Here is a 15,904-nt window from a genome sequence, read left to right as displayed (position 1 = left end):
TCACACTTGATAAAAAGTCAGTGGACAACAGCCTTTCCGTTCTCTGCTTTGTTTCTTAACTCCTCTGTTTGAAACATTGTGATACAGCAGTTCCTTTTAAAGTGCTAAGCTGCAGATGGTCCTGGCTCCACGCCTGGCCCATAGTCTGGCTATGCAGAGATGCACACATGGACACACACACACACACACACACGTACACACACACCATGTTTGGTACTTTGGACTTCAGTAGCCTCAGATTAACATGAAAGAACAAATATCCGAAAACAGCCAATAAAGGAGTTTTCTGAGCAACCATGTTTGACATAAATCCTATCAGCTGGTAAAAACATGCAGTTACACACACGCACACACTCATAAAACAAACACACACTTTTCACCCCTTTAGGTCTGTCAGAACCAAAGCGAGGTTCCTTCTTAGGCTAGTCCCATCTCTCACCATGGGTTCAGTTCTAGGTGTGGTGCGACTCTAGGAGGAGTTTTTGGTTTTAACCAGGCCCTTCGTCACCAGACCCCTGTAGAACTCCTGCAGGTACGTGTACACACACTTCCAATCCGGCTCGCGCATCTTCACCATGTCGTCCACATCCAACAGCTGGGGACAGTCCACTAGTTTCCTGCGCCCACGCCCAGCAAGGGGGGGCAGAAAAAAAAAGGTAGGGGTGGAGGGCGGGGAGAGGAAGGAAAGGAAGACCCAAACAGGGAGATACAAAGTAGAGGACAGGAAGGACCGAGAGTGAAGTACAGATAAAAAAAAAAAAGAGAGAGAGACAGAAGGAACAGGACGGAGACAGTGGACAGATTATGGGAAAGAAAGGAAGGAAGGAGGGGAGGAAAAACAGACAGAGCAGTGAGCAGCCAAATGTAAAAAGGTTCAGGGTGAAAAGACAGAGAGAGAGAGAAAGAACACAAAAAGAAACAATAACATTACATTCTGTGTTCACAAATATATCCATGAGTTGACATGCTTCATGAACATCACAGTACGCACAGTATGTGGCACACACACTCATACATACATGAGTCAAAACAAAATGTCAAATGAGCGTCAGGTGATGCTCATTTAGCCTTTTTGTTTGTTGTTGTTTTTTTCTGTGCACTAAGACAAGAGACTTTTGACCATTTCAATACAACTATGTTCTGTCAGAGACACAAGACACAATGAAAAAAACAACAAGGATTCTGCAAAAAAAAAAAAAAAACAACAAACACACACACAAAGATACAACCTTATAGTGACTCTGAAAAAACACACTGGTGCACACAGGATGGAGTGTGTGTGAATATGTGTGTCAGGATTCCAGATGATAACAAACTGTTGGAACAGTCGGGAGTGCCCGAGGGAGGGAGGGGGGTGATGAGTGATGGTGCAACACAAAGGTGGAAAGACGGGGGCTGTGGTTGGGTGACAGTCCAGTGTTGAGAATATCAGTCATTACTATTAACATCAGCATGGACATTATCCTACTTGGAGCATGTGAACACACACACACACACACACACAGGTGGGTGGGTGGAGGGAGGGGGGCATCACAAGTGAGAATGCTGTGATGCAAGAGGGATGAGGAAGAGAAAAGAAGAAGACAGATTAGAAGTAAAAAAAAAAAAAAGAGGGATAAACTATCGGAGGTGCGGCCAAGAGTTCGTCCGATTTTTTTTTGGTTGTTTTTTAACCTGGTGGTTGTTTGGGGAGGTTTTGCTCATGGGTCTCTGGTTTGTAGCTGATGTAGGGTTGTCACAGCGGTTACTCAAAGCAGAGAAGAGCTGAGGTTTAGAGGCGGAGTTATTAGAGTAGTAATGGGGCTCACTCAGCCTCGAGGAGGAGGAGGAGGCTTGATACACCTGGGAGAGACAGGGAAAGTTAACACTCGGACATCAGTCGAGGAGCTTCCACGTGTTCTGGGTCCGTCTCTGTGCTTCAGGTTCAAGTAGATGTTGGTAAAGAGCAAAAACTGAATAAAAGCTATGAGTGGATTTTTACAGAGAGATGAGAGAAGGATGGGAAAATCTGTATAGAGCAAGGAAGGGAAAATGTGTTGTTTGGGCCCAGGTCAGTCCACAGGAACTGGCTTGAATTGTTCCATTGTGTATTCACTCCATGACAGCCATGGGAGGAAGATAATGTCTGTATAATTAAGCCACGGAGAGCTAAGTTTGCAGTAGCTTCTTCCACTGGTTTATCCACATATTCTTCACATTTTCTCTGCCTATCTTAACAAAAAAGAAGATTCACAGCAGTTGACGTGGTTTCTCCAACAAAGTCTTTTGGAGCTCTCACTTGCAGTCAAAACTAAACAACACCCAAACTGATGTGGTTAGTGCACACGTTACCAGGACAAACATGACTTTTGTGCGTACTCACTCTGCACTGCTGAAGGCAACTTCAAAGTTGTGCCTGCGGTTGCTGGGGCTCAGGGAGTTGTAGTCAAAAGCTTCAGGGAAGAAATGGTGCACAAGGGCACAAAAGGCCATGCCGTTACTCCAACTGGATGAAAAATTCTGAATATCCACATGCTGAGGGAGAAGACAAGAGTAGATACAAAGGCAGTGATGGATAAGTGATGGAAACATTCCCAAGGTAGGAAAATATTATCTCAGCCTATCTCATCTTAATCATCAGGTTACGCTTGAGCTTTATTGGCTGACATTAAAGAAAAGCACTCAGCACACAGTGGGCTGCTGTGGCTAGTTGGCTAACCTCATATGAGCGGGTCTTGGCACGGCACCAGTCAAGCAGCATCTGCTTGATGGAGTTTGCATTGGGTACACCAAAGCTGGTGGAACGCTGGACCTTGTTTACCTTGGCAACCGCCTGATTTCCAGGGCTAAAAAGAAAAGTTAGGTCGGTGTTAATATTTACATGCTTTGACCTGCTCTTTTTCTTTCTTTGGTAGCACTACCTCTGTGTTTATCCTTACCCGCCTCCCTCCTTCTCCAGCTTCTCTATCATGGCTTTGCGGGCCTGCATGGCAGAGGTCTTTGGCAGAGTCTGCGCCCTCATCAGTTCCTTGCGCCTCTCCGCCTGCCTTCGCTCCATTGCAGCCAGCCCACTGCTGCCGCTGCGAGACGACGTGTCATCCTCGCGATCAAAGACGCTGAGGCAATGACATGCACGCAAGTTAATGTGTGAATGTGCAGGAATTTTAGATTTAGTGCAGTTGTTTTGCTGATGTTTCATGACCCACCTGCCCACTTTTTTGCTTGTGTTTGAGGAGGTAGAGGAAGTGGAAGAGGTGAAGCTGTATGATTTTGACTGGACTGTCCCTCCTGAAAAGCAAACAGAATTGTGTCATGATAAACCAACACACATATAAATGATACTGAAACTGCTATGATAAATATACATTGATAATGATGTAAGAAAGCCAGAAAGCCAGAAAGCAAAATGAAGTAATGACTCACTGTCTGTTTTCTGCACATAACTGGCCTCAACAACAGTGCTGCGTGTTGATCTGTTCCCATTATCTAAACACATAAACACACAATTGTTATGTTTTCTTTTACGCTCTGTTCACAGCTATTCTTTTATTTTTCTGTTTTCCCTCCCATGATGTTCTTTTGAGAGGTTTAAAATTATAGAGAAAGAAAAAAAAGTACCAGACTGGGCAAAGCGGTCTGTCTTTGTGACTTGACTGAGTGTGGAACCATCTGCCGACTTCTCCACCTTCCTCATCACCACCTCTCCAGCTCCGACCCCGGCACGACCCTTCTGCGAGCGCTCTTCCCTCTGCTGCCGCAACTCCTGCAGACGGGTCTCACGCTCCTTTTCTCTCTGGTCTGGGTTGGAGGAGAAAAGAGGTTAGAGGATAGGAGGAGACAGAGATGTGGAGGGGAAGGTGGAGAGATGATGTCAGTGGAAAAAGAGGAGGAGGAGGAGGACAAGAGGTCCTAAACAAACTGACAGCACCTCATCTGACTGCCACAAAGATGGATTAAAACCGGGCTTCCAAATTTGAGGCAATACATTTCAGGATTCTTTCCACAGTACCGTAAAATTCCTCCGAACACACAAACACCCACAGGTGGGAGGGATCGCAGCCGCCAAAAGCTGTCAAGTAATACAGTACGTGCTGCACAAACATCACAGATCAAAGAGAGCAAACACACTCTGATCGTCCCCTGTGGAAGCCTGCGCCAAGTTCAGCAGCGTCCAGAATATCTTAACACCTGCACACTTAGATATCCACACTTAAGCTCTCTATTACCTCTGTCTGATATTTTTTGCTGTATCTGAAGAGATTAGGTCAGTCTTTGACCCATTGTATGCTCGATGCCACTCAGTACACTGAACTTTTACAGATTTTTCTAGAGCAGACTCGGATCTGGACATCCAATTAGAAGGTTCAACTGTCAGCTCAATGCAACCAGATGCCTGGTCAAACCATATGGTGAGTGCTCACTGCACGATACAATACAATACACTCAATGTGGTAGATGTTTCAGTAATGATGTTGCAGCACACTGAGGTGAGAGTGAAACACTCCACAAAAAAAAAAGAAAAGAAAAAGAAGGATTCATGCACATTTACAAAACTGTCAACATATCTCTAATCATCCACTGCAGAAATTGGAGAGATTAACAAATTAAAAATTGTAGTGGTCTGACAGTGACAGGACGGTGCACACAAAACACCAAACACAGGCAAGTATCAATTGTTAATGCACACTGCACACCAACCTGCCCTACCTATTTCCTCTTGAGTACATCCCAGCATGGCCTCTGAGGGCAGAGTGGATAGAAATGACGTGGAAATTGCAAGTTTGTTTATAAACTTTGAGAGACAGAAAAAATACTAACAATGAGAAACAAGATGTAAATTAATGTAAATTAAACCTTATAATGAGGTAGTGTGTCTACTTTTCAAGATTTGAAAATCTGACTAGAGCAAAAGTTTTACAGTGGTAGGAGCAACAGAAGATTGTTTTTCTTTAGGCCATTACCTCTCTTTCTCTTGCGAAGGTCTCTCATGGCTGCACGGATCATCTTCCTCTCCTCAAAGTCCTTTGACTCATCGAGCTGTAGAAAGAAAGAAAAACACACACACACGGAAACAATGAGAGGTCATTCCACACAAAAAGCCAAAGTGGCATGGCTCTATTTATGCATGCAGTCCTAACATTGTGTATATGTGACTGAAGCCGTTGTGTTTGCTGCAAAGCAGTGCTTTTAAATCTAAATTGTCCAGAATTATAACTTGGGTGTGAAGACGTACCATTTTGTCAAGGAGCTCTTCATCCTCGATGGCAGCCAGCTGTTCAGCAGTCAGTTTTCCAGAGCGCTCGTCCGGCTTGGCCTGAGTGCTGGAGCCGTTGGGGATAGCTGGGTCTTGACACACCATCTGCGCAGACGGTCCAGCTGAAAACACCGGCTCGGAGGCCATAACGGGCTCTGTCTCCATCTGCACGTAACACAAACACACACACCCAACATAAGAAAGAGCATACATATGCAGACATGCAGACGGACACAGTGTGGTACTTATTAATCTCAGATTGCACAGACTTGGAAAGTAAGATGTCACCTTAGCTGGATATGTGCATTGCCATCTGAGAGCTCCTGCAAGCTGAATATCTGGCACTCAGGTTCTACATTCTGTATTTATGAAACCAGGAGGAGGGCTTAAAAAAACCATAACTGAAGCTCGCTGACATTTAGGACGTAATATGCACAAGAGGATTTTAGGTTAAACACTCTGCAGCCATAATAGGCCTGAATGTGTGAAGCAGATTGCAGAGTTCACATCTTTCCCTCCCTCTGATAATCTCTTTTTGTACCAAGACTGCCCACTCTCCATATCTCATCATTTCTTCCATCCCCTCCACCCTCCAGCCAGGCCAAAGAGAGTGACAATAAGCAAATGAGAGTGAGAGAAAGCCTGCCAAGTTACTGTTCGCTTAGTTCATGGAGTGTGACTGACACATGAAGTGTCTAAATGATACCGAGCTCCTGCAAACCATGAGTTTATGTGACAGGTATGCTACACCCCTGTGGCAGTGAGATGGGAACAGTGCATTAGCAGATATAAACTCCGAGGGTAAACATCCAAAGTCATCCTTTCTGCTATGTACACCACATAAGGACTGGTGAGCATAGGGGCAGAAGTAAAGAGGAAGTAGAGCACCAGAAACCACCTCATATATTTTCATATGGTGCTGAATGCCTGTGGCAGACTTTAGGCTCTAGCTGTCACTTCAGTGCTTTTGTTTTAACTGAGTCTAGTCCAGATATAGCTCAGACAGCTGGCCCCATCCCTATCCACGCTATCTGTTCTCCTCTCCGCTGGCCTCCAAACCAGGGCCAGGTCTCAGCAGGAAGGGACACTGCCCAGCACTGCCCACACAAGAACTTGTATGATCAAGGGTGGCCTCCTGGTTTTTAAGACTTTTCTGGACACAGAGTTCTGACCTATGAGACAGGCTGGACTGAGAGGCACTTGACCGACCAGGAATGTTTTGGGACACAACACAGCCAAACAAGGGCTCTGAGTCAGGCAATGGGGGAATGCATGTGGGGTGAGAACATCCCAGATAACCTTAGTGCTCCAGTCATGTTTAATTCAGTATTTCAGCATCTGAGTCACAGCGGCACAGAAATCTTTTTGTTTATGTTTTTTTCCTCTAATGGGAGAGGAGCTACAACCCCTTTGAAAACTTGACTGCTTAGACCTGATCAAATAAGGTCAGCCCTCATTATCACAGTCATTTAAGAGAAGTCCATCACCTTCACTGGAGCAGCTGATTGGCAGAGTCAGCTGTCTTTGCAGGATTAGACAGGAATATGAACGCTGGCCAGTTGAATAACTGAGGGTAATACAGCAAATACCCAGTATCCCTCAAAATGTCACCATTGTACACACACACACACACACACACAGACACACACACACACACAGACAAGTAAAACTGTTTCATTTTTGGCTCCTTTTTGAAAAACATCTAACACTCACTTCATGCTCCTGCCAAAGTGAACATCATGGATGGCAATCTACAGGGCCAGGGCCACTGTTACTGTTAAAATGTGGGTATTTTTTCCTCCCCCAGGAAGTGTATCCACTCAACAGAGCACATGCATGCAGACACACACACACACACACACACACACACACACACACACACACACACACACACACACACACACACACACACACAGCAGTGCTAGCCAGGACACAATCAGAAACACATAGTGTTACAGGATTGGAATACCTCTGTGACAGTTTGCAGTGAAGTCCTCCACATAAACACAACCTGTCAAAACTGAGTGACAGCTGAGATGGCGTAGCTTTTTTAAAATTAAGTGAGGACATAATGTGTGATTAAAACCAATGGATAGCTATAATGGATAGAACAGTAGGTCAAGTAGTACGTGAGTAGAGCAGAGTGTCAGCGGTGGCATTTCTAACTCATGGCCAGCTGAATCGGAGGAACTGCCAACACTGGAACAAAGGACATTCCCCGTTCTTTAAGCGGCTTATGTGAATTAAAAGGGGTCATGATCAGAACCATTAACAGAGAGCAGTACCTCGCTGTTGTTACAAGAAATGTTTGCCATCAGAGAGGGAGCAGAGAGAGAACGGCGGGTTGCAAAGGTGGGCGGGTGAGGGACAGGTGAAGGCTCTGAGTTCTGAGGTGTGCCTGTCCCTGCAGAGTCTGAGTCCTGGGGGCATGGTACAGTTTCCTGGGGTATGCTTGATGGAGTATCCAGAGGAGTGCTAGCTGGAGTGTCCTGGGGTCCACTGGATGGAAAATCTTGGGGAGTGCAGGATGAGGAATCATGTAGTGGTTCAAGTGCAGTGTCCTGGGAAGAGCAAGCTGGAGGATCACTGGATGAAGCTGGAGAATCAGTGGATGGAGTTTTGGTTTCACAAGGAATTGAAGGTGAGCTTTCCTTGCTAGGCGGTGCGTGGAGTGAGGGATCAAGTAGCCCCATTGCCTGGCACAGGGCCTCCACTTGCCTCACCAACTTTTCTTGCTGAACCCTTAGGATCAGGTTCTCTTCCTGCAGCCTGACAATGGCCTTGGCCAGAGGAGCCACCTGAGCTGCTGCCTCCTCCAGACGGGCATCCACTCGCTTCCCAAAGGCCTGCAGGTCACTGTGGATCTCCCCAACTGCACACCGTAATGTTAACTCAAATTTCCTCTCACAAAACTGCTTCCCTTCACTCTCAGCTTCCTCCTGAGCAAGTAGATCACCGATCACCTCCTCCAGGCCAGACTCGGCACAAGCACTATCTGGGCTGCCCAAAGCCTCTGAAGCCTGTGAGGCTGGGAGGAAGTCCAGGTTCACTCCAGGCATGGTCAGACCAGCTGCACTCAGAGTTACACTGGTCCTCTGAGTTTAGATCCACTTAAATGTCCCAAAAACTGAAGTTAAGATGTAAGATCAGAGCAGGCTGCAGAGGTGAAGGTGGAAGGTGTCTCCCTGTCCGTCTCTCAAAGACCTTTCAAAACAATGCATGGTCTTTATACCCCCTGCAAATCTCCCCTCTCTACCGGCCAACACCCTGACAGCCAATGAGCATGCAAGAAATCTGGTTTCCCAGACAGCAGTAGCTCCACCCCCTTATTTCCAGGTGCTGTGGACATGTCTATTTATCTCCTGCCCTGCCATTATTCCACTGAGAGTCAGTCACTGGTGGAAGCCAGAGGGGGAGTGGTAGTGGCAACAATTTATAACACTCCCCCTGCTCTCAACTTTCCTTTTATTACAGCCTCTTGTCCTTCACACCTCGACTGGCAGGCAACGAGGGGTTTAGATGCAGCTCTAGACCTGGGCTGAGTTGAAAGAGTTACACATCATCGTTTCACTCCTCTTAAACTTGCTTTCTGACAAAATGCATCTGAGTCCCGACTAATTAGGTCAGTTGTGTCGCTTGACTGTGATTCAAGGCAGACCTCCAGAGGGAAGATCGGTCCATGAAGGACAAACTGTTTCGGCCTGTGACAGAGCAGAGCTGTGAGCTGTTAGGAAGGACATCGCAGTGCATCCAAGATTTTGTTTTAGGCTTTAAGACAAAGCAGCAGAGGTCTAGCTGCTGCTGATGCAGATGCTTCAAGTGCTTTAGTGTTAAATTAAGAGCTCTCCAAGAGCACTGACAGTCTGTGTGTTTATGTTGTTCATGCTGTTAAGACACTCAAGTGCATGTTTTAAACGTCTACTGAAGATTTATTGGCAGTCCATGGAGAAAAATCAAGTGGTACAGCACATACTGTTTCTCTGAATGCAGTCTGATTAGTGGCATAAGGCTACACATGACATCCTTGATGACATGCCAATGCATCACAAACATTCTTCATACCTCAAAATGGAACACTGTGACTATATAACCATTATTTTTTCTAAATGCACACAGTGCATGAATCATCAGAGATCAAAATAGTCAGTGCTGGCATTCAGTGGAGAACAATGTGACAAAGGGCAACAGTGGTCTCTCCTGGGATTTACAGGTAACCAAAACAGATCCCAGGAAGAATCTGGCCTCAAGGGAGAGTGGAGAGAAACGTGACAGGCAGCAGGGAAAGTGGGTCAAAACCCAAGAAGGACATGGCTCGAGTCTTACCATGCATCAAAGCACTAAAGTACCTCACCAGCAGTAAAGGAAAGTGATGAGGAAAGAAAGAGCATGACAACTAAAGATTATGACGTACATACACACTATTTACTGCTTGTATAGAAGTCTGTAATACTGATTAATATGGCAGAATCTGAAATTTTATCCCTTCACACTCTGTGGCTATTGTGAACCCTCTGCTGCTCTTTACGAGAGCTACCAAAATAAAGTAGTGCAGCTTCCAACAGGGCTCAAAAATAAAGTGATGCAGATATTTCAGTCTAAAGAAGAAACAATAAAGGGAAAACCTCTCTTAAGGAAATCTGCATCTAGGCTGTTAATTAAACATCAACACAGTGGTTGTGAAATCAGTTCATCCAGACACCGAGAGAATCTCAGAGCTTTTCTCCCCAGTTTGCATGGTGATCTGCAGACCAGGCTTAAATCTGCGACACATATGAGCAGGTTGAGTAACCAGCATGTGTCATGGATCAGCAGTATGTTAACAATGGGGTCCTTATTCCTCTGTATGACAGAGAGACGATCTGTCACAGACTCTGGGCCCTTGCGTCTGTGCTCATGCAGCAGCATTTCTCCAGTGTGATCCAGGGCTTGGCAGTAATCTCTGTGATTACAGGAGAGACACTGACTGTCCTGTCATCACCCTGGTTATAGAGCTAAGGCATTATTTGTATTTGTGTTCAAGGCTGAGCACAGCGGTCGGCATGGACCAGCGGCTGAGACGAGCAGGAGCAGCTGTGATCACTCGGAGCAGGAGGCATCAATAATCAGCTGCCGGTTTCACCTGTCTGAAATGAGCTCTCATCACTGCACTGAAACACTCGCATCTCGGCCTTGCCATTAACTTCATCTTTGTCTTGCTTTTAAAATAAATAATAAGGAGCAGCTCTATCTCTTTTACTCACATTTACCCTTCATTGTTTTGGAGTCTTTCCAGTGTTTATTTCATCTGAAACGTTTCCCTCTGTTGAATCTCAAGATTGTAATTTATAGGCAATCCACTGCAAGAGCTGATACTATCAGCATCAACTTTTTTTTATTGGAATTAATAAAATACAACTAAAGAAATAAGAGAGTCAGTTCTGAAGTTAGACCACCAAGGAGAGGCCCAGACCACCCAAACAGATCAGAGTCCCAGACAGGAACCACTGTGGTCAATAAAAAACCATCAACAACACTAAATAGGAAGAGTTGTAGTTACGGTTACACCACATATTACACACTTTTCATGCTGTAACAGACTAACGTGAAAAGGGTTTTTACATAAGCTGCTTTAATATGAATCCTCCCGTGACATGTCAACCTCCTCTCACACAACCTTGAACTTTGACTAAACCAGGGAAAGTCAGAGAACAGGTGGTCTCGGGATCAGTCTGAGAGTAACCAAGCTACTTCCCCCCACCCTGGTTTGATGCTAACCAACAGTGTCTGCTGCTGCTGCAATCTCATTAACCAAGTCACTCAGGCTCTGTCTTTGTATAGTAAAACTTGGGCGAGTCTGGCAAAAGCAGGTCAAATATCTGCCCATCTGAGTGACATGAAGAATGAAAGAGATGTTATGAAACTTATTATTGTCACAGCCTTGTGGTTTATCAGAGGCATTCATGTTAAGCCTATATGACGATGCAGTTGTTTGGATAACAGTGTGTGCTACAGAGTCTTGAGCTGCAATCACATAGTCATGCCTAGTGTATTACCCTTTGCAGCCAGTGTTAAGGCCTATGGCTTAACATTATCCATAACAATTATAAATAACAACGTTAAGCAGGATCATAACAATTTAAGGTACAACTAATGACTGGTGAGTGACACATGAGGTAGCCTGGAATCCGTGCTATACTGGTGGGTTGCAGATGTAAACACTGAGAGGTCCTGGTAGGAGAAGAAACTATTTAAAATGGAAAAAAGCTGATTTTGTGCAAATGCATATATTTTCTCACCAAAATTTAAAATACATGTTTAGTAATATCATGCACATGCTAGCACTCACACAAAGACGTTACCTGCATGTTGTTATGATGGTAACGTTGTAACTGCACTCAGCTCAGTCAAATATGAACCTTATGTCCTGCAGAATCTTTGTCCTTTTCCTTTCATATAAGAAGGACTGTGCTTCAGTATCTTAGTTCATGCCTAGACCTGCGTTTGTATGTTTCATCAAAGACCTAAATGATGGAGACAGTCTCATTCCAACACCTTAAATCCTCCCTGCAGCCTCATGGAGCCTCCTCCCAGCCCTAATTAACCAGCTCCTTGATCCCATAGCCAGATTACCGCTGCGCTCGATACAGGGGGTGGAATACACAGTCATTAAAGAGTAAACCAGACACCGCTTCTCCTCTCCTCACCTTCTCAATCCCCAACTCTCCATTCATGAAGACACTTCCTTTCATGGAGGAGCAAGTAGGTTAAGGAATGAGGCGAATGGGAGTTTAGCTCTTCTCCCTAACCCCCGGAGGTCACTGTGAGATGGGAGGGGAATTTTGACAGCAGTCACTTTCCACCATCAGCAAAAGACCAATCAGAGTGCACACTGAGCTGCATCCTCGAGTTTTACCTCCCCCCAAAGAAAAGACTTGTGTCAACATGTGTTTTCGGGTAAGTGGTGAGGATGTGGACAGACAGGTGTGATTTAGGAAACATTTCCCAGATAAATCTCAGTGGGCATGGCCTGCGGAGAGAAAACAAGGAATGCCCAGAGCACCTCCCTCCCTCTCCCTCTCTCCTTTACATACCCTACAAGGACAGATGTGACTGGCTACCCACTCTGTGTTTGATAAACACTGTTCTTCCCTCCTCTCCCTCCTTTTCTCACACTCTGTCTGCCTTTCATTGTTCGGACTCCCTTGCTTTTCAGGCCTTTATAGGTGATTGCTGTGACAGGGCCGCAGCAGAAAAACTGGAGGAACTCAGCTGAATCAGTTGGAAATCAAACAGCATGATGAAAACAAAACATTCATCTTTTACTAGATGGGACTGGAAGCAGATTTCTTTAAGTATGTCAAGTTTCTGCAAAGCCTCAGTGTTGTGATCTTTTCCTAAAAAAATATTTCCTAAAGCTGGCTGTACCTTGATGGAGGACCCCGAGGAGAGGCTGGATGAGGAGATCTTGAATGGTGTTGCTCTCAGGCCAAGAGTCAACTCTGAAACAGACATAGAAAAGACAAAGATTTAAGACTTTAAATTCAGGTAGATTTAATCCACAGCTACAGGATGAATAAGAACACACTCCAAAGGCCAAGAAACATCCCTGGTGACCGCAACATGTATACAGCTGAGATGTGTGCATGGCTTTGCACTTTGGTGGTAGCCATTAGTCAGTTACATAAGCTGCCATAGTGTCATAAACAACACGGAGTGATTTCCAGTGAGAGACAAGTGAGAAAATGTAATGACGCCACCTTAAACATAAACAGCCCTCGTCATTCGCCTCCAAGAGTACACACATGCATTTCCCTGTGACCTGCCCCCCCCCCCTCTACATTTGCACACATAAGAGCTATATCATAAAACACAGGATTGATGTACACCAGCGCAGCACAGTGTACATTTAAGAGTCTTGGTAGGTTGGCTTTTGAGAGAAACTGGAGACACATTCGCAGCCTGCTCTCAGTCAGTGGGAGACAGGCGGGTTCCCAAAAAAGGAGCCCAAAGCCATTAAAGCAAATTAAGTCGAAACAAAATCATGTGACGCTCGTGGAGGAGCCCAGTGGGGCTGCCAGAATGGGTCATAGAGGGGGGGGTGAGATGGGGTGGTTGTAAGAGGTGAGGAGGCTGTAATCGCACAGGTCCGGCTTGAGTCTTAAATAAACTGTTTGGGTTGGAGGTCCCGGTTGCTGGGAAGAGCTGAAACTTAAGATGTCTTGTTTGGACAGACCGTAACAGCAGCTGTAGCAGCTTTGCTTCTGAAATGGAGTGAGATTCACACTGTTTTTGTTTCATGTAATTAATGGATCCCTCCTGGTACTATTTGCACTGTGAGTATGCACTGTACTGAGTATGTACGGTACATGACAAGGATGTTTTGGGGAGACTGCCCCACTGCTCAATGTGCATATTAAGATTTTAGAATATAGAAACTCATACCATCTATGGATGATCCATTGAACACTTGCCGTGGTTCTCTAACAACTACTAAACACTATATATTCTTATAATTTTAATAATTGGAGCAACAATGTTTTCATTTGCTGCACAGTGATATTTATATACAGAGTATAGATCATCCATTGCAACAACTTCTTAGAAAAGAGGGACAATCGCCTCATATTTTGAAGAGAAAAAAGAGAACCTTGGTTGCATCTCTCTTCCCTCGTTTCTTGTCCTCTCTCTACTACCCACACACTACCAAAATATTAATGAAAACAAATGAGAGGTCCAACTTGCACTGAAGGTCTCTTGCTGCTTTCAAACCACAGATGTCACAGTGATATAACAGTGTCTTTAATCACAGGACCACCAGGATACATGTGACTGTGGTTTCTATTTGTGTTTTCTATTTTTTCATCTCTTAACAGGCAAACTGGCCAACGAAGTGAATTCCCCAAATCTTTGTCATCATTTAGTAAAGTAATAATGTAAGCTAATGCTTGTTCATTTAAAAGAAACAATGTATCACAAAATTCTGCAGTGTGAGCTTATTCAAATGCACTGCTGCACAGTATTACTATTGAGCTTGGCCTGAAACAGCCAGTTGTTGTTTCCTTTGTCCCAACATACTCTCTGCTGTTGACTGTTGACCTCACCCCCCGTCCACACTGCAACAACATGCCCACTATATAACAAATACCCTTCAGTGCAACCATGTTGTTTCGTATTCAACCCCAACAACTATCCCCACTCATCCATGTGCTTTGCTTGTTCTCACAAAACCCCTTGTCATCGTCCCACGTCTGACTGATTCACTGGTCCCAGTCGCCTCCCACAGCAACTGGGATTCCATTATGATCTAAGGGTTGATATTAGCAAGAACAGACATACAGTGTACTGGCTAAATCCTGAAATACAGTGGGCTGCAGCTTTGCATACTCTGCCAGCTCCGCAGAAAGCTTGAAAGGTCAGTGTAATTAATTTTTACCTAAAAATCCCAGTGCATTAAAAATCAGTTACGATCAAACAAAATAAATGGATGGTCTGTTGTGACTCCAAGTGCAAGGCGAACAAAAAGCTGCACAATATTTCACAATATTAAACTGGTTATGTGAGCTGCAGTATAGGCACCTCCTGCTGCTATAAGGTTGATGCTCCTACCTGCTCTTTGCCCCAGAGCATTAGGGGTGATGCGTGGGGTCATGCTGGTGATGGGGACGATGTTGCCCCTTGGGGAGGACGTAGAGGTGGTGGTGGTGCGCCCATCCTTGATCTCAATGGTGAGGAAAGTCTTCATGTCCGGGTCTGCCTCTCCCTGGGTGACCTGCTGTCCAGCTGCTCTCCCTGGGGTCCTGTCTTCCTTTGAGTTACTGTAGGCGTGCACATCTTTTTCATCTGGGTGCCTCGTCCCACCCACGGAGTTCTGCGATTGGCTAGCTGAGGACAGAGGTTTGTTAGCCCCTCCTCTTGGCTGAGGTGTGGCCTGACTCTGAGATGTGGCAGAGGTGTGAGATGTGGAGTCTCCAGATGTGTGGAGGGATGCTGCTGTGTGTGTAAACAGCTCGGTAGCTCTGGAGAGATTTGTCTGGCCGCTGCTGCCTGAGGTTGTCCCATTCCTCAGAGGAGCTTTTTTAAAAGCTGGGACATTTGGGCTCTGGCTGGGCTCTGTAAACTTGCGCATTCGATCACGTACAGAGTTGGTGTGGTTAAATTTTTCCAAAACAGCATCTTTCTTCACAGGTGCTACAAAGACATAAAGCAGGAGAGAAGTTGAATGAGAAACAGAAAAACACTCAAAGGAGCTCAATACATCAGAGACACAGAGCCTAGATCCCCTTCACCTTATTCCGTCTCCTCCTCCACCTCAAAAGCTCTCTATAAATCCCATTCCTCTTTTCCTCCTCTCTCTAGGGTTTTTTTCCAGCCCCTTTATTTTGCTTGACTTAATCTCCCCCATTTCACTGTCTTTGAGTTACTATTTTTTTGGACTTTTCAGGACATGTTTCTTCCTCTCATGGATATTTTTTCTTTCCCTGATCCTTAATACTGTCAGATAATGTGTACAAAGCTCATGATTTGGCACAGATCCTCCGATGGAAAAAAAACAAAAAAAAAACACTGGTGATTAGAGGAGAAGATATTCACTGAGGTCATCCTAACAAAGGGGAAAAAAGGATGTGCTGCTTGGGAGGAAAACCACAGTTTACAGTACAGTGGACACAGCAAAGAGCACAGTCTGAGAGAAAA

The 15,904-nt window shown here is 45.1% G+C and overlaps 1 protein-coding gene across 6 annotated transcripts in view; it reads right to left on the bottom strand.

Annotated features, from left to right (window-relative positions):
- The window catches only part of smtnb (smoothelin b), a 47,033-nt gene that overhangs the window by 2,374 nt on the left and 28,755 nt on the right, over positions 1–15,904 (bottom strand). For 3 of the 6 annotated variants that reach the window (XM_018669223.2, XM_051074818.1, XM_051074819.1), the window contains 11 exons: positions 14,819–15,400; positions 12,638–12,711; positions 5,213–5,398; positions 4,941–5,016; positions 4,687–4,719; positions 3,598–3,777; positions 3,403–3,465; positions 3,186–3,267; positions 2,919–3,095; positions 2,699–2,825; positions 2,363–2,514 (listed from right to left, as the gene is read on the bottom strand). In XM_018669223.2, the coding sequence (XP_018524739.1) occupies positions 2,363–2,514; positions 2,699–2,825; positions 2,919–3,095; positions 3,186–3,267; positions 3,403–3,465; positions 3,598–3,777; positions 4,687–4,719; positions 4,941–5,016; positions 5,213–5,398; positions 12,638–12,711; positions 14,819–15,400 (1,732 nt within the window). Of the gene's footprint in view, positions 1–439; positions 618–2,362; positions 2,515–2,698; positions 2,826–2,918; positions 3,096–3,185; positions 3,268–3,402; positions 3,466–3,597; positions 3,778–4,686; positions 4,720–4,940; positions 5,017–5,212; positions 5,399–12,637; positions 12,712–14,818; positions 15,401–15,904 lie in introns of all 6 variants that reach the window. The other 3 variants (XM_051074817.1, XM_018669225.2, XM_018669224.2) reach the window with 3 other exon arrangements.

Source organism: Lates calcarifer, linkage group LG13 (genome assembly GCF_001640805.2).
Source record: "Lates calcarifer isolate ASB-BC8 linkage group LG13, TLL_Latcal_v3, whole genome shotgun sequence".
Lineage (NCBI taxonomy): Eukaryota > Metazoa > Chordata > Actinopteri > Centropomidae > Lates > Lates calcarifer.
The sequence above is the reverse complement of the archived record's forward strand: the minus strand, read 5'-3'. Positions and strand labels throughout refer to the sequence as shown.